A 25052-nucleotide genomic window follows, 5' to 3' on the forward strand; every position below is an offset into this window, starting at 1 on the left:
AGCCCATGAAGTCTTACCCTGTTTTACTCACAATATTTCATCCATTGCGTGTTGAGGGCTGAAATTAGCACTGCAGGAGAGACTACAAAAGATATCTATGGCAAGAATCGGAGTGTTGTCCTTGATGGTTCTTACACTGTTGTTACACTGTTACTGCAGAGTGCATTACAAAAGCACTTTTCAAATAGATTTTAGGATTATTCTTACAGTCTTATGACTGAATTACTTGATAATTTTAAAACATTCTTTGGTAAAGTATTCATATGGAATAAAGAATTCGTTAATTTTTAAAATATTTTGTAAGTTTAAAGTGTAAATTAAGTACATGGTATTAGCTGGCATAAGTGCCTAAATTAAAAAAAAATATATAAACTGTGATTAAAATAATTAAATATCTATTTAACAGGATTGCCTTTACTTTGTACAGTGGTATTCTATTTGTAAAGGTGTCATGTGTGAAGAGTTGGTATGCCATTAATTTTACAAAAATGAATGCACTAGTGAAATAGGTTTACTATTTTAGCTGTTAACATGATATTTATATAAATGGAAATTTTTAGTAAAAAGTATAGCATTAGACATCCAAAGACTTTGTAGTTAGTGGATCATTTCTGTGGATTGTCTTTGTTAGCTTAATATTTTTAATTCATTATTGTCTAAAGTAATTTATTTTAATTCTTTGGGAAAGTATTGCAAAGAAAAATCTCTTTGTGAATTTAGTTTTCTTCTTCTCTCTAGTGGAAGATGTTCAGGTCTCTTGTTACAGAATATTGGCCAGTTTATATGCTCTGGGAACCAGCAAGAGTATCTATGTAGAGAGGTAAGAGGGTAAATAGTTTATCTGTTTTTAATATTTGCATTTATATTTAGCATCATGAATTTTCAGTTCAGAAATTAATATAGGAGAGTATTATTGGAAAGATATCTTGAGAGAAAATACAGATGTGCTCAGGTGTTAAGTGGAATGCAGGTGCATTTACTATAATATGCTTGAAATATTGCATTTTATGTTTGTCAAAATACCCCAAATTTTGATTTTCCACAGATTTGGGGGTTTTTTACCCAAAAGTAAAAAACCCCCAAATCTGTGGAAAATCAGGTCTCCTTGATTTCATGAAGGACATAAAATTAATTTATTTTGCTGTTTGGCAAATAAAGGATATGGGATTTCTTTTGAAGACAAAATATATCAGTGTAACCAATAGTTTTTGTGTATGATTGTCTGCCAACAAAATCAAAAAGCACATCCTCTTCTCAGGTGTGTGTGATGGATGTATGTTTTGCTTATGAAGACTCAATGAAAAGGGGAAAAATAGGAAGAAGGAGAAAGCAGTATGAATAATAATGGGAATGAAGTTAGATTTAACAAAATGAAGTTTAATGAGTTAGATCTAGAAAGAATAAAATCTCCAAGACTGAGATAAACTATAGACAGAGGATGAACCTTGTTAAATCACAAAATCAGTTTTGAGGTATTTTTTCTTTTTAATTTGAAAGTCCGTGGTTCTCCTGAGTTCAAATTCTCTTCAATTTCTGTCACATGTGCGATGTGGTCTCTGCTAGAGATTTCTCACATTTCAAAATTCTGCTGTGATCAATTCAATAGAAAATTAGAAAGACTAGTATAGCTGTCCTGTTAAGAACCCAAGTAAAGCGACAGGGTATCACTTACTTCTTCCTAGAAAAAGGCTTTTTAAAATTTTGACACACAAAGAATTTTGATTATCAAATACATGTCATATATATGAAGATATTAAAGCAATGGCTTTCTGAGAAAATTTCAGAGTTCTTGATCATTAGAAATAATTTTCCATTAACTGAAGAACTTGACTTTCATACTAGACTGAGCATAAAAGTGATTATCATTATTTCTTGGAAAAATGAAACATCACTTAGATAAAAAGATAGTTGATTTTGTTCTCTTGTTGTATCCAGTAGCTTTTTCTTAATAGTAGGGATTATACAGTCAGTAAAGCTGAAGTAATTTGAGAGGGAAGTAATAGAAAAGAAGGCATTTTTATAATTACTTTGGTTTCCCATACATGTTTTTAATTTTCTCTAAGCTGTGTAGGCCACCTTTGACATTTTATGTCTTTACATATTATTCATATATTAGCAGAGGGTTGCTAGACTTTGTTTTCTATTACATGTTCTTTTGTTGATGATCCCAGTCATGCCGTAGCTTCTCTTTGAAATGCATTGATCTCAGAACACAACCCCCAGCTGTGGTCAGTCAGTATTTACCAGCTGACTCCACTGGTGCTCCCTTCCAACCTTACCCATTCTGTGGCTCTGTGATCAAAGATGTGTGTCATTAATGATCTTTGTTAATTCACAGGCAACGATCAGCACTAGGAGAGTGCTTGGCTGCTTTCTCAGGGGCCTTTCCTGTGGCTTTTTTGGAAACTCATTTGAACAAACATAATATCTACTCAATCTACAATACCAAGAATGCAAGAGATAGAGCAGGTATTTCCAGAAACTGACATGATGATTATGAAAACAAGATTTCACTATAAATGCTGCTTGCCTTAAGATGTGTGATTTTGCAAACATTTTATATGCAACAATTTTCTTGTGATTTCGTGGATTAATTTATTTTCTAAATTGTTCTTTCTAAATCAATTTTCTGATCAATTTATCTTCTAAATCTGACAAAAGTGATCATTATATGTTCCTAATGTTACTGATGTGTTAATTTTGAGATTCTGTTCTCAACATACCACTTTGGAATTGAATCAATGAAGAGACTGCACATTTTTAGTAACTCAGATACTCTATATTTGATCATAAAATTAAATGTTCTTGTCAGTAGCTTTGGTTCCTCAGTTTGCATAAACAGTTTCGGGTCCCTAAAACATACATGCTTCAACCTGCAGGAACATAGCTTTGCTGTATTAATTACATATTATGTCCTTCTAAAGTAAAAAAAATTGCAGAGTCGTATGTAGATTGGTTGTATTTTGTTTGACATAAAAGGCAGTACAGATGCTTTACAGTGACATTATATATGTTTACTTTACATATATCTTTTTATTCCATTCTTGATGTTTCTTGTGCTGCAACATGGTTGTTGAATAAGGTCACATGCACAAACTGTTCCTGCAATAAACAGAAGTTGCAATAGAACTTCACAAGCGCTGTATATATGCTGTGTGAATCATATTAGATACACAAAGATAACAGCATATGTTCATGTGAGATGCCACTTTATAATGCAAATAATTTTATAACTTCACCTTTATTTTTTTAAAAAGGGAACATAGCAGATTTTTTTCTCCAAGGAGCTGTAGTATGCAAACTTGAAAATATCAACAATTACGCATACTTGTCATATACATATACAATCCACTCTATTGTCATGATTTTTAACAGAAAATTTAATGTTTTTTCCAAAATTGCATAATCTTTAAGGAGACTTTGTGATGTCTCTGTAAAATATATTTGCTTGGCAAAAAAGACAAAAAGGACTTTTGGAATGCTGGTAGAGACACTTGTATTCACAAGTTACAGGCTAAATTTTTGCTCTATAGATACCTGCGTATGTCATGGTATGTGTCTGTTTATATCATAAACATTCAGGAGCTACACATTGCACTTGCACAGATTTTTTTGTAGATGAAAGAAACTACCTCAAAAATCAAGGCAACTGCAGTGCCTTTTCAGAGGAAGGAACTAAGAATTCAAATGCATTCAAAAGTAAACATTTACAATCATATATTCACCTCTAGAATCAGTTTCTCAAATCTGCTCAATTTGTTAGGACAGGCAATGATTTCTGTTTGTTCTATTAGAATTCCAGGTCTCATCTGATGTATTGTTGAGAGATATTTCATTGTATCCATTTGTTTCCTCAACTGCAAAACTTACACTGGAAGGGATTTTGAAATTTAAGGTTTATTTTTTTATATAGAAAAGTGCATCTGATTTCTCTGAATTAATTCCACAATATTTACATTGTTGAAGCTTTCATATAGAAATTTTAATTACAGAACTGTTCATATAAACAATTTATTGCTCAACAGTATGAAAGGATGTGTTTTTTATTGTTGTGTTGGGCATGTTTCCTTTGGATCACAAGGGTGAAAATGTAAACAGAAATTGTACTGAATAGCAGCTGAAAACTGTTTTCCTTTTGTGACCTGGTTTACTGATTTTTTTTTTTCAACAGTTCTCAATTTGCCAACTAGTGTAGAAGAGGTTTGCCCAAACATTCCTTCCTTGATGAAGCTGATGGAAGAAATAGTGGAGCTGGCAGAATCCGGTATTCGTTACACACAAATGCCACATATCATGGAAGTCATACTGCCTATGCTGTGTAGTTACATGTCTCACTGGTGGGAGCATGGGCCGGAGAACAATCCTGACAAGGCTGAAATGTGTTGCACAGCCTTGACATCAGAGCACATGAACACTCTCTTGGGTAACATATTGAAAATCATCTATAACAACCTTGGTATTGATGAAGGAGCCTGGATGAAGAGATTAGCAGGTAAGATGTGAAAGTAAATTAATTATCAAGCAAATGTATGTGTATATTCAGAATGTACATACACACACAGAGATGCTGAATCACTCTGTATTTACCCTGTTAAAGCTGGAATAGAAGAACACTCATATTTTTACATTTTTAAACAGATCTGGATGACCCAGAAATACCAAGTATAAAGAAAAAGCAGTGTAAGCGTATGTTTTAATCTCTCTATAAGTAGTATAAGAAGTACATTAGAATATTTCTTTTCCCACAAAATATACACATGTGCCTTTTGCAGTGTATTAAATTCAAGGACTATAGTAATTTACCCCCATGTTCATTATATAGCAAATTTTCATTTGCAGGCATTATACAGTTCCTTGCTATTCTGTATGAGTGCTGGATCCTTAAAACCTGGGTTTGAAGGCATATATCTAACACATTCATTACAATGAAATGTTGAAATTCTCATGTCATTTTAGTAATAGTTATGTTGACTTCATCTCGTGAGCAACTTGAAATTCATTTAAAAACACTTTAATTCTCAGTGTTACAATCTCTGAGGAAAAGTCACTTCAGTGGTGTGAATTCAATTTTTTAATTAGAATTTCTTATGACTTTTTGGTATTTACTGTAGTAGTAATTTAATTCATGGTAGCATTCAGAATTCCTAGTGTTTTGAGAGTTAGTAATGTAATGCACTCTAAGAATAGGCAGCAACTGCCTAAAATTCTGTGTAATTTAATCAGTGTGTTACAAATGGTTTGGTACCAATGGGCCCAGTTGAAGTGCTAATTTACATAACTGTTCTTATTAGTAGATTTTCAAAAAGCTTGTGCTGACAAGTCTGAAATGAATCATTTGAATCACTCCCATTTGTGTCTACATACAAGGCCTCTTACTGTGCTGAAGAAATACAGGCAAGATGTTTCCACAGGTTTTCAAATGACCAGAGCATGCTTTCCAGCTCCTCTTCGCTCAAGCAAGGTTCAAAGCAGGAGCCAGCAGCTGAGAAAACTTGCATGCACTATGTAGCTGTATGTGTATCCATCCATACCATTAAACAACTTTGGCATTGCTCAATAAAACTATGCAGACAAATACCATGTTGACAGAATTCCAGTAAAGAAGTGTTTCAGCTTTATGATCTTGCAACCTTATTCTGTGAAGTTGCAATTTCTGCCCTCAGACAAAGTGAATCGATTTTGTGAAATCCTGACCACATTTAATTCTTGGCAAAACTTCTGCTGATTTCAATGGGGGCAGGATTTGGCTCTGTAGCCTAGAAGTAAGATTCAAGAAAGTGGGAAAAGGTATTTTTTTGTGGCCAGGTATATATTATAATATTCATTGCCTTAAATAGTGTTTTCCCAGCCCATCATAAGTAAAGCGAAGCCACAGCTCTTAAAGACACACTTCCTTCCACTGATGGATAAACTAAAGAAAAAGGCAGCAGTGGTTGTATCGGATGAAGAGCATCTAAGAGCAGAAGGCAGAGGTGACATGTCGGAGGCTGAACTGCTCATCCTAGATGAGTTCACCACTTTGGCACGGGACCTCTATGCCTTCTACCCTTTGTTGATTAGATTTGTGGACTATAACAGGTATGTGGAGAGGACTAGGTCAATGAATCTCATAAAGTCTTCCTTTTTATTGATACCGCCTCTTGTCCCTTGATGTGCCTAGCACTGAATTAAAGTGGCTTTTACTCAGTCTGACAACCTTGCAGTTGCTCAAGCTAATGCTTTCTGACTTTTAGGAGGAGCTGGGGTCTTTTTGAGAAGACAAGAAAACAAAATTACAATCCAGATCTATTGGATTAGAATTAGGATTAGTATTAAAGGGTTGTAAGGGTTTTGAAATAGGACATCAAAAAGCCACTGCTACCAGAAATGATTAAAAGCATACATCATTGGTTTTGTTGACTTATATCCTTGTAAAAAGTTGAAAAGTGATTTCAAAGCATTAAGACAATGAGGATTATCCCCTTTTTCACCTTTTTACCAAATTCTAGGGCAAAATGGCTGAAAGAGCCCAATCCTGAAGCAGAAGAGTTGTTCCGCATGGTGGCTGAGGTTTTCATTTACTGGTCAAAATCTCATGTAAGTAATTCCTTGGTAAATACTTTTTTTAATGAGGTTTCTTAATAGGTAGATCAGTTATTTAGTGATTATATTTGTAAAACACATTTAATGACAGAAGTGAAACCACAGATGGGAAGTATTAATGACTTTTCTGACACTTTTGAAATGGCAGAGAAGATAAGAGAGTTGGATAGGTATTTTGTAACATAGTAATTTGATTAAAAGTATATTTCTTACAGATTCTAGTTTGTTTGTTTTGGGGATTTTTTTAATGTGTTAATTTCATTGCAGTTTGTGTCCTTACCTTTTTTCTTCTTTTCAATTATTTTAACCCCATAGTCTTTTTGTAATCACACCTAGTAAGCACTGATACTTCCTAAGTAAAACATGATTCAGTGAATAATGGAGCACAAAGAATTAAAAACCCAAAAGAGTCTAATTACTTTAAGGCATTAGATCATTGTATGGACTGTTGTCTACATGAAATTTCTTTATTTGCTATAGCTTCAATTGTCTCAAGTCTGGGGAACAAGATACCTTATAACTTCAGTACTTGTGGCTGAATTTGGCTGTGAGATTTATTATAAACAACACTGTGCACAAAAAGTGATCACACTCTAGGTAGATACCAGATAACGAAATCACCTGTGTATTCATAATTGCAATTTTTATTTAAATATTTTCTTATGTTCCTGATATAGTGGAAGTTTATAATGGGGAAAATGAATTAATAATTTATTAGTAAGGGAAAACCTGTTTTCCATATTTTCATATTGAATTGGAGGAGGAGTGAGATTTTTAGCATGTCTTTTTCATAGATAGGGAAACATTTTCTTCTCTCTAACATGGGGAAAGTCCCCAAACATACACTACCTGAGTTATGCAATGTAAATGAAGCTGAAATTTAAGGGCATTGTTGATCATCTGTTAATTTTTACTGCCCTTGTCTTCACTTGTGGATTTTACAGATTTCTACTTAATTTGTACTTCTTTTTAAGGTATGTTTAGATAGAGTACTCACATAAATGCTTCTAACTGAGATCTGTGTATTTCCAGAATTTCAAAAGGGAAGAGCAGAACTTTGTGGTACAAAATGAAATCAACAACATGTCTTTCCTTATCAGTGACACCAAATCTAAGATGTCAAAGGTAGCGTAATCATATTTTTCTCTTTATGAAGGGAAGGAGTCAGGAAGATTCCAGAGAAGCACCTTTTATTGTTTGATTTTTTTTTGTTTGATATTTTTGTAGGGGAGGGGATTTGCTTTTGGTTTTGTTCTTCTCAGGTGAAGAAATCTGTTGAAAATACTGGGTTGAGATGCAAAGTACAGTCATTTGAGTAACACATTGCAAAATATTGGCAATGTTAAAATGCCAGTTCACTGGATGAGGTCACACCTGTATAGGTAATAAGGAAATTGTCAAACCAGGGACAAGTTCAAAGTTGCCAGTACAGTTCTTTTATTTAATATTGGATTTGGTTTCTTTTTCATCTTTACTGCAGGCAGCAGTTTCTGACCAGGAAAGGAAGAAGATGAAGCGAAAAGGTGACCGCTACTCTATGCAGACCTCTCTCATTGTGGCAGCACTGAAGAGATTGCTTCCAATAGGCCTAAACATTTGTGCTCCTGGAGACCAAGAGCTAATTGCACTGGCCAAAAATCGTTTTAGCATGGTAGGTGTTCTTTTTGCACTTCTAAAAGTTAAAAATATTTACTGCTCTGATTTTTTGAATGTTTCACCCTGTGTTCATTCTTACAGCATGACACAGAGAATCAAGATTGTAATTCTGTTTCTTAAGGGTACAGTGGGTGATTATGGTGTATATCCACATATTTTCCTCATAGCTTAAAGCATTTAAATTTGATCATACTTACAATCAGTATGGCTGTATTTCAGAATGATCCCTACATGAATAGAGATAGCATTCAGTAGTTGAACTAGTTATTTCTTTCTCTTAATTTTTAACGCAAAATAGTGTTTGTTATATTTTATGAAGCTTGAATTTGGTTGGAGTTGATCTCTAAAGTTTTTTCCAATCTAGTTGATTCTGTGACTCTCATAAAATTAAGAACTATCTGTTTCCTAACTTCTGTGCCCAATATCATAACTAATTCCTTTTAATCACTCTCATGTGAATTAAATAATTTTTGTAGAGATAGACTCTTTCAAAAGTGATTCTTTTGGGTATGTACTCACAGTGCAATAATTTGATTTTAATTTGGAATATACTCCTTTTTTCAAGCTATAATACTTTCTGTACTCTAGGGGGGTTGTATGACCATTGGACTGCTGGACTGAGTCCTATAAAGGATGCTGTGAAAGAGCTCTGCAAAAAAAGAGAACTCAAATCATAGAAGGCTCTGTTCATGCCATTGGTTTTATTTGGTCAAACTTTTACTATGTGCATGTTAGTAATTTGAATTCAGGCTCACATTTAGTGTGTTACTGTGAACAGATATGTATGATGCCTTCCAGAACTTGATTCTGCAAGCTTGATTAAGAAAAGGTTTGTCTCTGAGATGTTTCGCAATCTTTCACATTGTCAGTTTTGTTCATCATCTCATGACGCCCAAGGTTGATATTTATATGAATCAAAACATTTACTAATTACCTTCTATTCTTAATGTATATGATTTGTAATCTATTCGCAGAAAGACACTGAAGATGAAGTACGAGATGTCATCCGCAGTAATCTTCACCTTCAGGGCAAGGTAGTTTATATGCAGTTTTTAAATTTGATTTTTCTTCCTTTGAATTCATTTGTTGGTGCCATATAATGATAACCTGCCTTGATTCATTAGGATAACTTGTCGTCTGTATTAGTAGTATTGTAGTATTGTAATCTTGTAGTATTCTCTTCTGTCAAGTAACTTGTTCATATTAACTTTTAAATGTTAGGTTTTTAATGGGTGTGTATGTGCATTGTATACAATATGGCCCTTGAAATCTCTCTCCATTCACACCATTAATACAAAATTGGAGATAAAAGGAAGTTCTATCGCTGTTTAAACTGCACCTACTTGTATTTGAGATTGTATTTGAGTTACTTAGTATCAACTTGAAGTGTAAATGAGAAGGAAGCTGCCATTTTGACATACTCTGTGAAGTGAAAAATCTCCAGTTTTCTCAATTTGGTTCCTGCTTTTCAGCCCTGGGAAAAGAAGGTATTTTGGGAAGAAGTATAGATTTCTGTTACTGAATTCAAATTAGTGCCAGGTGAATAGCTTTAGGGGGAAAGTCTTGAAATGGCCAGTGTAAGGAAACTGTTTTATTAAGGCTTCAAATAAATAAAAAAAAGCCAGGATATGGAAGTGTAATGAAATTATGCATCTGTCTCCACTAAAAGAGTAAACATGAGTTGAAAATCGGGTACTTTTTTTTCCGAACTGTTATTTAAGAATCATTCAGAAGTCTAGATTCCACTGCAATCAGTGCATGGCAGTAATTATCTTTTTTTGATGAGCTGGTAGTGGGATGGTTCTTCCTGAGGAATATGTGAAGATTAATTTTCTTCCATCATATTCCATATGTCTCTGCCACGCTAACAACAAAAGTGTTTAGTCCAGTAGCTTTAAATTATAGGGTTTGCACATAGAAAAGTTTACTCTGAAAGCAAAAGATTTAGTTAAATCCTAAAACCTTGAAATACTTATCCTTATATAGCACATATTGCTATATACTGAGAAGCAGAAAACAAACAGGCAAAGTACTAGGAAGAAAGCAGTGTTTCTGAAGATATTAATGAGCAACAGTACTTAACCAATGTGAATGCCATGAACATAAAACCTCTGAACATGAGGTGATTTTGTGTATAAACTTCATTAGCATTTTCTTAGTGACAGTGATAGATATTTCTGATCATTTTCATTATGTGTACCTTGTAATATTGAGAGCCATGCAGTTATAAGTCTTGCCTGGTACATCATGTTGCTATTTAGCACTTACCTTCCTGTTTTAACTACTTCAGTTTCCGTTTTGTTTCTTAAGTGATACATTCTGCTGTTGAGAAATTTTTGTCTGTTACTGCTTTGTTGCCTGAAAGTCATGATACATCTTAATACCTTGATCTATGCTTTCTCTTCAGAAGCTTCCTATGCTTCGATTAAAAGTTTGCTGCTGTTAAGCAACATACGTCTTTTCTGTTTATACTACATGAGAATAAAAGTGCTTTTAAATTTCTTGGATTGATGCAATTTCACAGTGCCTTGATAATTAAGACAAAAGTAATTTCAGCTAATCCAAAATCCACACTGTTGGGTTTTCCAGTTGTAAACTTTTCATCAGTGACTGTAGAATTTCCTATTTTTTAAATGAATTCCCAGTGGAAGATGAAAATCTGAACGAGAACCACATAATACATAGATAACAAAACTAAACTGCTATTGTAGTAGGCTTTATTTTACAGCTGTTTACACATTGCTTTAATAACTTCTAAAAGCTCTGATTTCGACTTGTGACAAGTAGTTAACTGCAGACAAAACAGTGATTTATCAGTTACACATTCTAGAGTTAACACTAAATGTAAGTGTGTAGCTAGTTACTTAAAGTATAATGTCTAAAGCTAAATTCAGTAATTATGTACTAATTACAATATAATTTATTCCACAATTCTCTGATATCATTAGGATTCAGTCACTATACAGTCAAGTATAGTGTTTCTTATTACAAAAAATGATACCATCGTGCATAGGCTTCCCTTTTTTTGTCTAATTGAATTAGATAAAATGGGAATGAGGTCCGAATGGTCTTATAAATTGAAATTATTATTTTCTATTATGAATTAATATGTAACTTATTTATAGTGGTGTGTGTAAAGTGGCTTTCAAAATATAGGAAAAATACTGTTTTTTGAAAGGCTGGCTTGCTTCCAACCTTAGCAATATTCTTTCTTTAAATGGTGTTTTCAGTTAAGCACTTCTTCTCACAGGCACCTAACATTCTGTTATATACATTAGAGCTAAAATATAATTTATCTAGATTAATTTTTGGAGTACAACACTGTTAGAGAATCATCCTTCTGAATCTTTACCTATTAATGTTGTGGCGTCTATTTCATGCATTTGTCTACCTTTGTCTACATTTGTCTTCACCCTGTTTCTGTCTTTCCTTTCCTTGCATGCCTGCATGCTGTTACTCAGTACCAAGCCTTTTATTTCAAGAAATTGATGATGAAACTTGCATTCATTTTGACATGGATGAAGCTCAAGTCACCAAAATCTTCTTCCAGCCTTTCAAATTCACACCTTGAAATGCCAACTACTCATACCTTTAGAAAACTACCTATACAAAAAAGCTGTACCTTGATAGAATGTGAGGAGTCCTCAGATCAAAAGACATCTCCACCTGTGATTAAAAAGTCTTTTGTGGACTATCCATTCATGATGAACCAGTCAAATGCTCACACAAAGACTGTGGATGTGACAGTTTTTAAGAAATGGAAAAGCCGAAAGGTGGAAGAAATGCCTGCAAAATGTGGCTTTCTAGGTTATAATAAGCTATTAATGAACGACTGTGTAAGTTTTTAATAATTCCTGGAACTTGAGTAAACCGTGTATCATAATATGTTTTGAGGAGGTGAATTAGCATGATTGTCTCATCTTAGGCACAAATTTAAATCTGGATCCCCAAAGAAGTTTTAGTCAAGTAAGTGTGGAGTTCAAGCCCTATGGAAATCTGTAGGGTTTAGCCCCGCCTAGGTCTCTAGCCATCTCAACTGCAGAATCAGGAATGATCACGGGCCACAGTTCTCAGTAAAATGGGTCATCAGTGTAACTGGCACAGTAAATGGTTGCAAAGCGTGTTGCATTAGTCTTGGTTAGCAGAAGGACTGGGGAGACAAAACAAACCAAAAAGAAATCACCAGTTGTAATACAGAGAATCACAGATTAATGAAGTAGAAAAACTGAAATATAAAGAGAAATACTTGATAAAAACCATTTTGCTTCTTACAGTTCTTTGCAATTTGTAGGATGATAAGCAAATGCATCTGCATTTCATTTTTCCAAATTAACTTCTAATTTTTTAGCTCATAATCAGTAAAATTAGGATTTCCTAAGGATTAAAAAAATTTTAAATGGAAAAAAAAATATTTTTAAATACTAGTGATACTACTAATTTCCACGATTGAAAACTAAGTAATCCCAGCTAAGAGAGCACACTTTTAATGTTATTTCATTTAATAATGTGAAAGGCAGTGTACTAAGTTATGTCTGTGTATCTCATATTCATTACTTTTCCTCAAATATTGTATTCATTGCTGGTGCCAGTGCTATTTGTTGACCAATGATTTTTTGCTATTTGTATGATTATTAGTTTTTGTATGATTATTAGTTTGTATGATGATTGTTTTAGTTCTGTGGGACAGGTTGCCCATAGAAACTGTGGATGCAACATCTCTGGAAGTATTCAAGGCCAAGTTGGACATGACTTTGAGAAATCTGATCTCATGGAAGGTGTCCTTGTGTATGGAAGAGGGGTTGGAAGTAGATGGCCTTAAAATTGCCTTCCATCCCAAAACAGTTTGTTTTCTGGAAACTCTGACAAAGCATTGCACAAATTAGTCTTGTTCTCACAGAGTAATGGCTGCTGGATGGGTTATGTAAAGGTGTAGGTTGGTCATATAAAGTGTTTCAGTTTACCTCTGAAGCTGTTTCTCTACTAGTTAAATTGTTTGGGACACTTTGTCTTGGTGACATGTGCAATCTTTCTCCTGCAGCTTGAGGATCCTGCCATTAGATGGCAGATGGCACTTTACAAAGATTTGCCAAACAAGACTGAAGATTCCTCAGATCCTGAGAAGACTGTGGAAAGGGTCCTTGATATAGCTAATGTGCTGTTTCACCTGGAACAGGTTAGACACGTTTCACCAATTTCATGGCTTCTTAGTCTAAATAAAAGTATTCACCCTTTCATTTGTACTTTCACCTGCTGTATTTAATGTTACAATCTTTTTTTCTTTCTTTTGATAGCTACTGTTTACATGCTTAATCCTGTGTTTTGTAGTTCAATATCATGGTCATATCTATCTTGCAGTGTATTTGCAGCAGCTCCAACAATTTGTTTGGCAAGTATGGAAAACTCATATATTCCTTGCTGCATTCAAGAAACAGCAGAAGCAGGTTGGAGGAATAATTTTTTTCTGAAAAAGTTCTGTCAAACTTTAAGTTGCTTCAGAATCTGGCAAAAAACTCTATTGTATTATTTAATGTTTTTTGCATTAATATATGAGCTTCCCATGTGGCCTGAACTACAGTAACTTTTATTTAAGCAATTCTGTTTTTTTTATTTTATGTCCTTTCCATATAGTTTAAAATATGAAGTTAAAAAATTTTCCTATATGGATACATTTTATAGGTCAAAGACTAGTTTGATAAGTTATTTTTGTGACTTTTCTATTTGAATAATTACATAATTATTGAATTATGCACTTTAGATTTATTATGATTTTTCCTTTTTAAAATGTAGTGGAAAAACAGGACATTAACTTGGAAGGTGTTCCTAATGGCAGAAATGAGCACAGCTGGTTACACACCATAGGCTATAAACTATCTTCATATAAATGTTACTAATTTTTTTTTCCTTTTCAAAGAATATTTGAAAATTCAAGGTTCTCTTGCATTCATATTACATTAGTTGGTTTCACTCAGAAAGTTTTCAGATCCAATGTCAGGAAGTTTCCTTACTGTCAGGAAGTCACTGGTTCGGTCAGTAGGAGCTGGAGAGATATGTGAGTGTGCTCATATACACACTCTGCAGAAGGTGTGTTGATATGAATATCTGTGTCCTGTCTGTTGCATCACACAACTCTTCTTCATATGGTTTGCCAGCCTTGATATGGATTTGCTGCAAGTTCAACAGCCTTATGCAGTTTGGTAGAAGAGAATGAGGAGTCGTCACTAATTTTTACCTGTTGCTGAATATGTGGGGAGCAAGCAAAAAGGGATAGAAGTATGAAAGTAAATTCTTGTCAATCATGGTCTATGGGAGAGAGCGAGAGAGGGTGCTCATTTGAAAGGATATAGGTTTACTCTGAGGGAAGAAGACTAGAGAAAAGCTAGAAATATTGGGGGGGGTGGGGGGGTGCTGAGGGAGGGAAAGTTTTTTTTCTTCTACCCTGGTTTTATCAAAGTTGACTGAGATGATCCAGCAGTAGTACAGAACAGGATGGATTCCCATTGTCATACCAGATCAACATTTAAGATCAGTATTTCTGATCAGACTTAATTTGTTGATGAGTTTTCTGCCCTTTTTTTTTGTGGCTGCCTTGCGCCTATTTGTTTAAAGATTTAGTCTCACAGCTTTTCTTATCTTCTGTAGGTAAATTCTCAGGAGCATCTGGTGTCTTTAAAATTAATGAATATATGAGCACTACATCTGTTTTTATGATAGTCTTGAGTAATCCTTTGCTCTCTGTATACAAATACTCTGCCCTTCATATATACTTTAAATGTTTTCTGTATTACACCGGCAGTGAACAGTCCATTCTTTGTATTTTCTTTCCATGCAGACCTAACTTCTTTGTTTTTACTGTTTTCAGAAATCTGCTTGCGTGGGCCGAGGCTATTTCTTTTGGGAAAGTATTGAGGGTTTTTGTTTGTGAAGATATTACTAATTACCTAACTTTCACATTTGGATTTGTCTGACTTTTAAATTCGTAGTGCTGGCACTTGTTTTTGTGATTGTAAACATGTTTGCAGTGAATGCTTTTTAGTCCTTTCTCTTAAAATATTTTTCTTTTGTATTTTATCTTTTAGAAAGAACTTATTTAAGATTGCTACCATTTAAACTTACAAGTATAACTATATATTTCACTGAATAGCAGTATTTTTGTCTGTTTAATTAAATGTTCATTGTTTAACTATTATTTTTTTTTTTGTATTTCCCTAAACTGGATAACCAAATTTGGATTGAATTTTGAGTCTACATAAATATCATAATTGTCCCTGCATTTTTTTCATGTAATGCTTGATTTTATTGCAAGGTAGAATTACCAAGACTTTCAGGGTAGAAATGCTAAATTACACTGCCTTCTTTCATGCTGTTGGAACACAGTGGAGTGTAGTTTGTAAAAGAAACAAACCACCCATAAAAAACCAAACAGCCCACCCCAAAGTTCAACTCCCCTTAACTCTACAACAGTTGCATAAGTTAAATCAAATGATATAATTTTTATGGAAGTTGTGTGAAATAAATCACAGAGACTAAATAGACTGTGGGAAAGGAGAGATCAGTAGCATGATCTGCAACCATGGTTCCCAGTTATCCAGTCGGGCTATATACAGAAGTATACAGGTGTTCTTCAGCACCACAGCAGTAATTTTCTTGGGATGGAATCAAGAATAAAAAGTGGAAGAAGAAAGCCTAAAGGCATAAAAGATACAGATGGAACGCACCCTATTTCATCTCATGCTGCTGTAGAGACAAGATGCAGAAAGAGAATATATTTTAAGACAGAGCTGTAGTTTTCTGAAATGTAGCTGAAGTGTGATTGTGGTAAATTTTACAAATAAAAGATTATTTGTGTCCATGAAAATGTCTTTAAAAATATTGTCTGAGGCAATGTGAAGGTGTACAGTTTTCCTGTACATGTGTAAAGACTTACATATAAAAAATAGAATGAATGAAGGCTCTTTGCATTGAAAGTTAAGATTTCCTGAGAGGTGGCCTTATTGATGATAGTATTTTGTCTAAAAGATAGAAAAAGTAGAATGAAGTGAAAAAGAAGAATATCTGTATCATATCAGGAAAGGGAGATTTTTGCTTTAAATTCGTTTTCTAAATTCCGATTCTATGCTTTGGCTGAATGCTTGAACTCTGTCTGGAACACTTTTTCAGATCTATTCTTCTGTTGCTTTTCTACTTGATTTATCTGTTAACTAACATTTTTACTAATATTACTATTTCCCGACACTAGGGACATTGCCACATTATTTTTGTATGTGCATTTTGTGTACCAGGTTGAGCATCCTCAGCGGTCCAAAAAAGCAGTATGGCATAAACTGCTGTCTAAGCAGAGGAAAAGAGCAGTAGTGGCCTGCTTTAGAATGGCACCGTTGTATAATCTTCCGAGGTAAGAGCTGTATTGCTCTGTCTTTCACAAATGCACTAACGCTCATACTGAGCTATTTGGCAAGCTCAAAATGGAAAAAAAACCCAAACTTGTAATTGATAAACTACTTGGTGTTATAGTTTTTATATTGTTTCATTTATTAGCTTTAATTACTTCTTTTCTAGCTTCTTAAAAAAATAACAAAATATATAATTTTCAATTTCTGATTTCAAGTCTAATCCTCAGCTTTAATAAATGCAATTATTTGAGCAGAATCCAAAGTTATCTATTGCTGTTATCTCAATATTTGTATTAAAATATAAAAATATTTTATATATAAAAACCATAAAACACACCAATGTGGCAATTTATTTTTTTTATTTGTTACACTTAAATATCTATAAAGTTGTATTTAATATCTGTTCCTAAATAATTATTACTGTTTTAGCAGCAGTTTTACAATTTAGTGTGACACAGTTTTAATAAAACATTTTAATGTAAATTTTCTTTTTAAATGGGTGCTTTGATAGGTTTTAACATAAAAGTTTTTCTTCCCTTTTAAATTGTTGTAATGACTAGACAGTTGTTCAAGCTAAATGAAATTCATATTGACCAGATCTTCTTTTTAAATGCTTACACCTTTTGTTTTAAATTTTCCTTTTTAGACACCGAGCCGTCAATCTCTTTCTTCAAGGCTATGACAAATCTTGGATTGAAACAGAAGAACACTATTTCGAAGACAAACTGATAGAAGACTTAGCAGTACGTCTGGGTGAAAGGGTCATAGGAATGTGTTATGGATTAGCATTCAACTTGTATAGCAATAATTATAAATCCGTGAAGTAGCTAAGTTTACACTTAAGCTATCTGTGCCCAAACGGATGAGCTATAACCAAGTCACTTTGACAGCTTTTTAAAAATTACACATGATGGAGATTCCAAAATCCCCTCAGGCTCTTTGCTTCAGGGCTTCAATAACCTTTTATAAAGCTTTTTTTTCTAAATTACATATAAATTGCTGTCATTCCCCTATCTCTTATCTTCTGCCCTGTCAAGAACTGGAACAGCCTATTCCCTCTTGTTTTGCAGCTAACCTTTGTGTATTTGAGGACTTCACAATCCACATTAAAACCATTTAAGTCAAAAGGTTAGAATACGAAACTAGAGGAATCTAGTCTTAGATCAATCAGTTCCTTAGAAGCTGTCAGAGTCTGCTTTTTCACAGAAGAATCCTCTTGGCAGGGACATGAAGATTTTTCCCAGTGGTGAAGTGTTAGAGCCATGTCTTCAGCCCTGCAAATACTTACAATGATTTTCATTTGATTCTGGGGTCCTAATCCCTTACAATTGTCTCTCTGAAAGGTAGCTATTTCACAGCTTGGGCAGGAAGATAGGAACTGATTCAGTCCCTGGGAGGTCCAACAGAACAAAGTCTGAAATCAGTCAATTTACTCTAAGGAGAACCTGCTCTCTGCAATAGAGAGAGGAAGCTAACCATAAAATTTCTATTAGGAAAAAGAAAGTAATAATCTGCTTTTACTGCTTAAAGCTTATGCTTAACACCAGTTACCCAAATTGTAAACAATTTTGAAAATTAAGATCAAAATAGTGAAAGGGAAATCAATAGGAATGAGCTCAACGCAGACAGACTTTGGAAGTCCAGTTTTGCCAGCACACATGCAGAATTAATTTATTGCGGCATCCTTATTGTACAAACAAGCATTGAGAAAAAATGAGAGACTTCTACAAATGTTTACTTTGTAGAAAGCCTTTTAAACTGATAGCCTTATGTGTCCCAACACAGTGCAAGTGTTTTAAATAGTGCAGGTTGAGTCTCAAAAATAATTCTATTTTAGCAGTTGGGAGCATGAATGTGCGGTGGAACAACATAGGTCTTTGTATGTGTGTGTGCATGTTCAGGTGTGTACATGGAAAGAAATAGCCCATCATGGTAATTTGGCTACACTGACACGAAGGATTATCTCCTTACCTCCATGATGAACCTATATATTTGCTGTTTATTAATAACTCCTTGCCAACTGCTAGCTTGAGTGAAAAACTGTCTCAGAGAAGACAGAAAAAGACTTTGAACTAGCTTTTATATCATCCTGTGTTAAAAAAACTAGAGGAATTCCCTTCTAATTCCTCAAACATATGGATATGTGTGTTTCCATTGCTCTCTTCAGGAGACATGAATTGCACATTTTATTAAAAATAGAGCACAAAACTCCATCTGTCTTTTAAATAAATTTTCATCACATTCTTGCTGCCTTAGAGTACTCATTCTCAGAAGGGTGAGAGTTTGAGTTTCAGCTTTGTAGATCTGACACAGAATGTTTTGTGGACATCATGGAAAATGTGGTTGTGTTGCTGGTGAAGTTTCCTCTCAGGGAAACTATACCGTGGTTTACCAAGGAATTAAAAGTTTATTGAACTGCAAGATGGAATCACAGCCTAGGCTAGGGTAGCAGAACTCATCTGGAAGGGGAGAAAGGGGAAGCCTTGGGCTCTCTGATGTATTCTTGGAGGGTTGTCTGAAGTTTCTGGACTGTTCACATATTAAACACGAAAATTAGTCAAACCAGGACCTAGAAACTATAGGCAAGATTCCTGTCCTTTAGCTCTCTGTAGTTAGTACAGTACAGTCTTTTATGCCATAGTGAGTTCTTTCTCAGTACTGAGAACCTTGACCATTCTTTTCTACTAAGTAAAAATTATTGAAAGGAACAAATACAGTCAAAGCCACTTTATTCCTGACTTTGCCAGATCCTGGTGATTTACAGACTGGTGGTAAGAGCTCTTTTTGGGATGTGGGAATTGAACATTTCCCTCACATAAAAGCTGAGAACTGAACTTACAGTTGCAGTTTTGCTCCCTAAATCTTCTGTCCTTAAGTCTTTATACAAAAGTGGGTCTGCTTCTTCCACTTGTGAAGTTAAAGGATAAAAGAATACACTTGTGCTCTTTTTGAGGAGTTTAATTGTGCTGATTCTTAATTCTGTTTCAACATATCAAGCCTCTGAGGGAACTAGATTTTTATGTTTGATGTTAGCATCATAAGGTATTCAACACTTTCTATTAATTGAAAAAATGCTTCTGCTTAAACAAATAGGTTATATTTAAGTTTAAGCTTAATAAATAACACTTAGGCTTATTTGACATAATTGTTGATTTGTTTTATTGGTAGATGTTAGTGGACATAATAAATTCTAAGAACAATATGTTTACTAGAAATTTAGATTATATAAAATATTAATAATACAATTAGATTATATAAAATAATATTTTTTAAGTCTTCAAGATTGAGAAATGGCAGCTAAAATGTACCAAATCTATTTGTTTTACCCTCTTATGTTACATTCAGGTAAAGCTTTTTGTTTTACAATTAAATAATTATAGGGCAAATGTCTCAAGACAATGAAAATTAAGCATACCTATTTGTCAGAAATGTCAGAAAATCACTGATTCTAGTGTTCATGCTGTGCTTATTAATGAGTTCTACTTAACTCAGTTGTTGGTGAACTTGATCCTCCATTTAATTTCTATAAATCTATGTAAACTAGTAACCCATTAAACAACTTCTGCCCTTTGTTTCATCAGTTTTTATAGCATTAAGGAGGTATCCTGGTTGATAACATTATAAGTACAGAATACTGCCAGTTAATTAAAGAGAAGGTCAGCCTTCTAAATGAGATTGAAATAAAGAGCAGGGGAAGAGATCCACAATTGTTCAGGTCATGTTATTGATACTGAAATATTATCACATACTGAAAAATGTGAAATGAACCTTTTATGGCCATCATGGAGTGGCATATGGAACAACCATTGTGCACAGACATCAGCTGACGTGTATGCACAAAGGGAGTTCTCAGCTTCAGCCAGTCACGTTTGGTACAGCTGTGTGGAAAAGGTGGACTTCACAGGCCCATAGAAATAGTAGTGTTCATAGAAAGCTATAAGCATTCCCACAGGAATCTGTCATGCAAAATTTGTTTTCTTAATAGACAACAATCCATTTTCCTCGTATCTCTGAAGTGGCCAACCCAGCCTGATTGCTTAACAGATAACATATGGCAATATAATGATGTATTACTCATGCTGTCTTATCAATGCATGGAACTCTTTTTATCTGTATTTTGGTGTATAGTGCTAGATGAAAACAAGGGTGAAAAGTGGGCATATTTTATACAACCAGTTTTCTCTGAGCTACCAGATTCTTCATAGAAAAAACTGTCTGGATGAAGCAATTTTGTTAATAACTTGATAGGCAAAACTTGCTTTCTGAAATGTCTTTCAGCAAACAATAAGAAGCCAGAGATTTGTATAGATGCTTTTCAGAACACTGCTGTGGTCGTTGTCATTATAGTATTTAGGACTACATTTTCTTTCCAAAGAAAGCCAACTAGAGCTGTCGAAAACTGAAAGCAAAATAACCACATCAAAAAAGAACCCTCTTTATGCATTTATGTATATTATTGAATCATATATAATATTTTTTGTACATTATTGATTTGTCATGTCCTAATATTCTACATCCTGCCAACATTACTTTTGTAGGTAGACAGAGCTCCTTTTGGTAAGCTTCTGGTTTGGATTTCTTCTCCCTCCAAGTCTCTCAGAGTTTCTCAGTGAACATTATACCTAGCATAGGCTTGAAATGGGATTCTCATTTTTATCTGATGAAGCTGGTTAACATAGCAACAAACAGTACAATAATAAATGATGGCATCTGGTTACCACTAGTTCAGGATAACAGAGTAAAAGATTGAAGAATTCCAAAGGTTTACAAGTGGAATCATCTTTGTAAGTCTTCATGGTCATAAACAGTTGGCGTCAGTTTTGTCATACTTTGCTTGAAAGTTGCTTCCTCTTGGTTGTTCAAATCAAAATTACATCTATTAATATTTAATGTTTAGTAAATTGCACAGAGTAAAGCATTTTTCACTATTGATAGTTGAATATACTTTTGAATTTTTTTTTCCCTAAAGAAACCTGGAGAGGAACCACCAGAAGAAGATGAAAGCCTTAAAAGAGTTGATCCTTTACATCAGCTTATTCTGCTATTCAGTCGAACAGCCTTGACTGAAAAATGGTAGGGATGGTGTGAGAGATTACAGAGTGTATGCAGATTTTCACATTACTTCTGTATTTGAAGTCATATATGTCTCTTTTCAAGTGAGATTGCATAAGCTAGGCCAAAACATGCATGTGAACATATGGTGAGTTTGACTTACACTCAAACCTCTTTAGCTTGTGGTATGTAAAGAGAATTTAACATGACTTTTTCACAGCAATGGATGCTATGTTCAGGGCTCACTACTCCTCTGTCTTCTGTCTATGTTCCCTATTGACAGTTACATTCTGAATATGAAATACATTCCAAGTATAATTAAAAATTAACTATATTCACTTTACTAGAAGGTGTTTATGAATTTGAGTACTGTGTTTGTAGCTGGCTATACTTTTTTATTTGTATAAGTTAATCAATTCTTCATTTTCCAAAAATACTTTAGTAATTATTTAAGAGCATAGTAGTAATTTTAAAATATTTTTAAGATGTTTAAAAATATTTTGGCACTTCAGTTCTATTGCGATTACTCTAATCTTCCTCGTATTACCTGTTCTCTCTCTATTAACCAGCAAATTGGAAGAAGATTTCCTGTATATGGCTTATGCTGACATTATGGCAAAGGTAAGTTGTTTTGCTACCTATTGCTTATTTTGTGTTTTAATTAAGTTACTGAAGATCAAGAGAAATAATTTGTAAAGTGTTATTAGTAAATGGTGAGTTATCAGCAATGTTTTCTTTCTACATGATATCAGAGCTGCCATGATGAAGAAGATGATGATGGTGAAGAAGAAGTGAAGAGTTTTGAAGTAAGATCATACTTGTTTTGTTTTTCTTGTCATGTTAGACATTATTTCATAGCTTCCAGCTGACATTTATGTTTTTTGGTTCATGGCTTACTGCAGCTTATTCTGCCAGTGAACTGCATGTCACAAGCTGGATATGGCAGATACACGTCCCCAGATTAATATTAGTGAAACTAAAACATGCACAGTGTTACATAATATAAGGTTAAATAGAGAATAATTTAGTGGATCTTATATATTTATCTCATTTAACTTTAATTTTTAGTTAGGTATTACAGATAGTAACTTTAAAAGTCTGATAATAACAGACTCTATCTTTTAAATTATTCTGACCCTACCTTTAGTTTGGATTTTTTATAATACTATAATACTATTTTTTACAGTAGTCATTTACATTCAGTACCAATGATTCAAAAAGTAGTTTTATGTTCACATGTATGTTAGTGCTTCTTAATGAAATGTGAACTTCTATTCATTGGTACTGCTAAGACTTTTTGCTAGTGTTGAAAATAGGAGATCTATATTCATTGCTGTTTAATGTTGAGTTTTTAGTGATCATCACTGTTTAAGGATATACACATGAGTTGATTACAAATGTAATAGTTGAGTCCTAATCATGTGCTTGCTCTGGGATTTGTCTCTCTTTTTCCATTAATAAAATGGAGACAAAAGAAATTTGTCTCTTCTGAGGGGCACTGAGGGAATTAACTCTTTAATATTTTTAATATTTTAATGTGTTTTTTAATATTACGATTTTGACAGTAAAAGAATCTTGTGTCTTTCAAATCAATTAGTATTTACATTTCATATCTACTAAAACACAGAAACATGAAATAAATACTTTTATTGTTTCTTTAAAAATTCTAAATGCACTGATTGATTTGCTGTAAAACTATCTGTGCTGTTCTGATTGTTGAGGAGTGGTTTGGGTCACGTTTACTTTTACTTCATTGTTTTATAGACATAGAATGTTCTGTATGTTTTCTACATGGTGTAGCACTGAATTATTTAATTACATATTCCTTATTTGACTGTATAAAGAAATCATAAAGAATATCAATACTAAATTATTTTCAATCACTGAGAAGTCCAGTTGAGTTACAAGTAATATACTTAAAATATAAAGTTTTGTTTCTTGGTAAATATCTCAGTATGAACCCAAATTTCAGTGGGTTTTTCTGATTTTTTTTTCTTTTCTTTTGAGAATGCAGTTTATGACATAACACTGACATTCCTATAGGGTCTTATCAGCCTGTAAATGCTTGTTAGATATCAAAAGTCTCATGATTATAGATATAAAAATTGTTAAATAGGAAGTCATTGAGGTGTATGAAAAATCTATAAGTAAGAAATTTGTTAGTGCTCCTTACTTAAATTGTAATGCATTCTTTGTTCAGCATTCAATTTTTTGTCTTGAGAGAAGATCCTATTCATTTGTTTCTCTTTATTATTTTTCCTGTAGCTGTGAAACTTATGTTTAAATAATGTATTTATATGTTCAAAAGACAATTTTGTGTATGTATTTGGTCAGTCACCTGCAGAAAAAAAATTTGGACTTCTTTTTCTTATTACTATTTCGCTTCTTGTCCTTGCCCTTCCTTAAGGTGACAGGATCACAACGCAGCAAGGTAAAACAAAAAAAATATGTGTGTATTTGTCTGGGTCCAATTTTGTGATTTTTTCAGGCCCAACATCTTGGATAAGTTCAACTAAAGGGTCTTGAAATAATTTTTAACATTTCAGTTCCAGCATGACATCTCTACCAAACCCTTTTTGTGCGCCAGATATTTAAAGATTTCAGGAATTATTTATGCAGAATATGCCATGTAAAATTGTGATATTGTTTTGGGGAAAACAGAGTGTTGTTTGGCTTGTTCATGTTGTTTTGCTGTTCATACCTATCGTGAATCATTTATCTTTCTGGTTTTAACTTAATTTGAATTACTAAAACAACTTATCTTGTTATTAAAGGAAAGTAGTTTAACTTTTCTTCTGTACCTTAGCAGAGACACATTTCTGACATTGGGGTAGAATTCTGTTTCCAATATTTGTCACAGAGAGAGCATCAATCATAGTCCATGTCTGATTCAGATCCTTTGGAACTGAGTCATCAGCCTTCAACATTATAGTATTTGACAGAAACTCCTTAGATACTCCTTACCTTAAACGATTCATAGTTCTATGTTTTCTCTAAGGACATAGAGGCAATAGTTCTGAAACTTCAGTGTTAATTTTTTTATCGGCTCAATTTCATACTCAGCCTTTTGTGTGTCATCATGAAAGCCTCACCATTTGTTACTGAAAGGTGTCCCATGGCTGTGCAGCTGACTACTTGCCTGCTTCATGCAGGTCAAAGTCGCAGTTCCCACTGTTGACTCAGCCACTTGCTGGTTAGTGCTGCAAGTCTGATATTCTGAGAGGGTATGGCGTGTGGAGTAGCTAGTTTTTGGTTCTGAGGTGGTTATATACAGTTATTTGTGCTCTGGTTAATGACAGCTAGAGTAAGTAATGATGACTTGTTTGAGATTTGAAATGCACAGATTTAGCTAATGGTCAGACTTCAGTCAGT

General features: G+C 33.8%; 1 protein-coding gene across 10 annotated transcripts in view; it reads left to right on the forward strand.

The window, feature by feature from the left end:
• Positions 1 to 25052, forward strand: part of RYR2 (ryanodine receptor 2) — a 386098-nt gene that overhangs the window by 305436 nt on the left and 55610 nt on the right. For 3 of the 10 annotated variants that reach the window (XM_039706867.1, XM_039706868.1, XM_039706869.1), the window contains 16 exons: positions 739 to 820; positions 2339 to 2469; positions 4172 to 4492; positions 5838 to 6078; positions 6489 to 6576; positions 7615 to 7707; positions 8063 to 8233; positions 9213 to 9272; positions 13277 to 13411; positions 15098 to 15133; positions 16518 to 16630; positions 17275 to 17371; positions 21598 to 21701; positions 22250 to 22301; positions 22433 to 22486; positions 24088 to 24111. In XM_039706867.1, the coding sequence (XP_039562801.1) occupies positions 739 to 820; positions 2339 to 2469; positions 4172 to 4492; positions 5838 to 6078; positions 6489 to 6576; positions 7615 to 7707; positions 8063 to 8233; positions 9213 to 9272; positions 13277 to 13411; positions 15098 to 15133; positions 16518 to 16630; positions 17275 to 17371; positions 21598 to 21701; positions 22250 to 22301; positions 22433 to 22486; positions 24088 to 24111 (1802 nt within the window). The remainder of the gene's footprint in view (positions 1 to 738; positions 821 to 2338; positions 2470 to 4171; positions 4493 to 5837; positions 6079 to 6488; positions 6577 to 7614; positions 7708 to 8062; positions 8234 to 9212; positions 9273 to 13276; positions 13412 to 15097; positions 15134 to 16517; positions 16631 to 17274; positions 17372 to 21597; positions 21702 to 22249; positions 22302 to 22432; positions 22487 to 24087; positions 24112 to 25052) is intronic. The other 7 variants (XM_039706873.1, XM_039706874.1, XM_039706876.1 and 4 more) reach the window with 3 other exon arrangements.

Source organism: Passer montanus, unplaced genomic scaffold (assembly GCF_014805655.1).
Source record: "Passer montanus isolate IOZ18808 unplaced genomic scaffold, ASM1480565v1 scaffold2, whole genome shotgun sequence".
Lineage (NCBI taxonomy): Eukaryota > Metazoa > Chordata > Aves > Passeriformes > Passeridae > Passer > Passer montanus.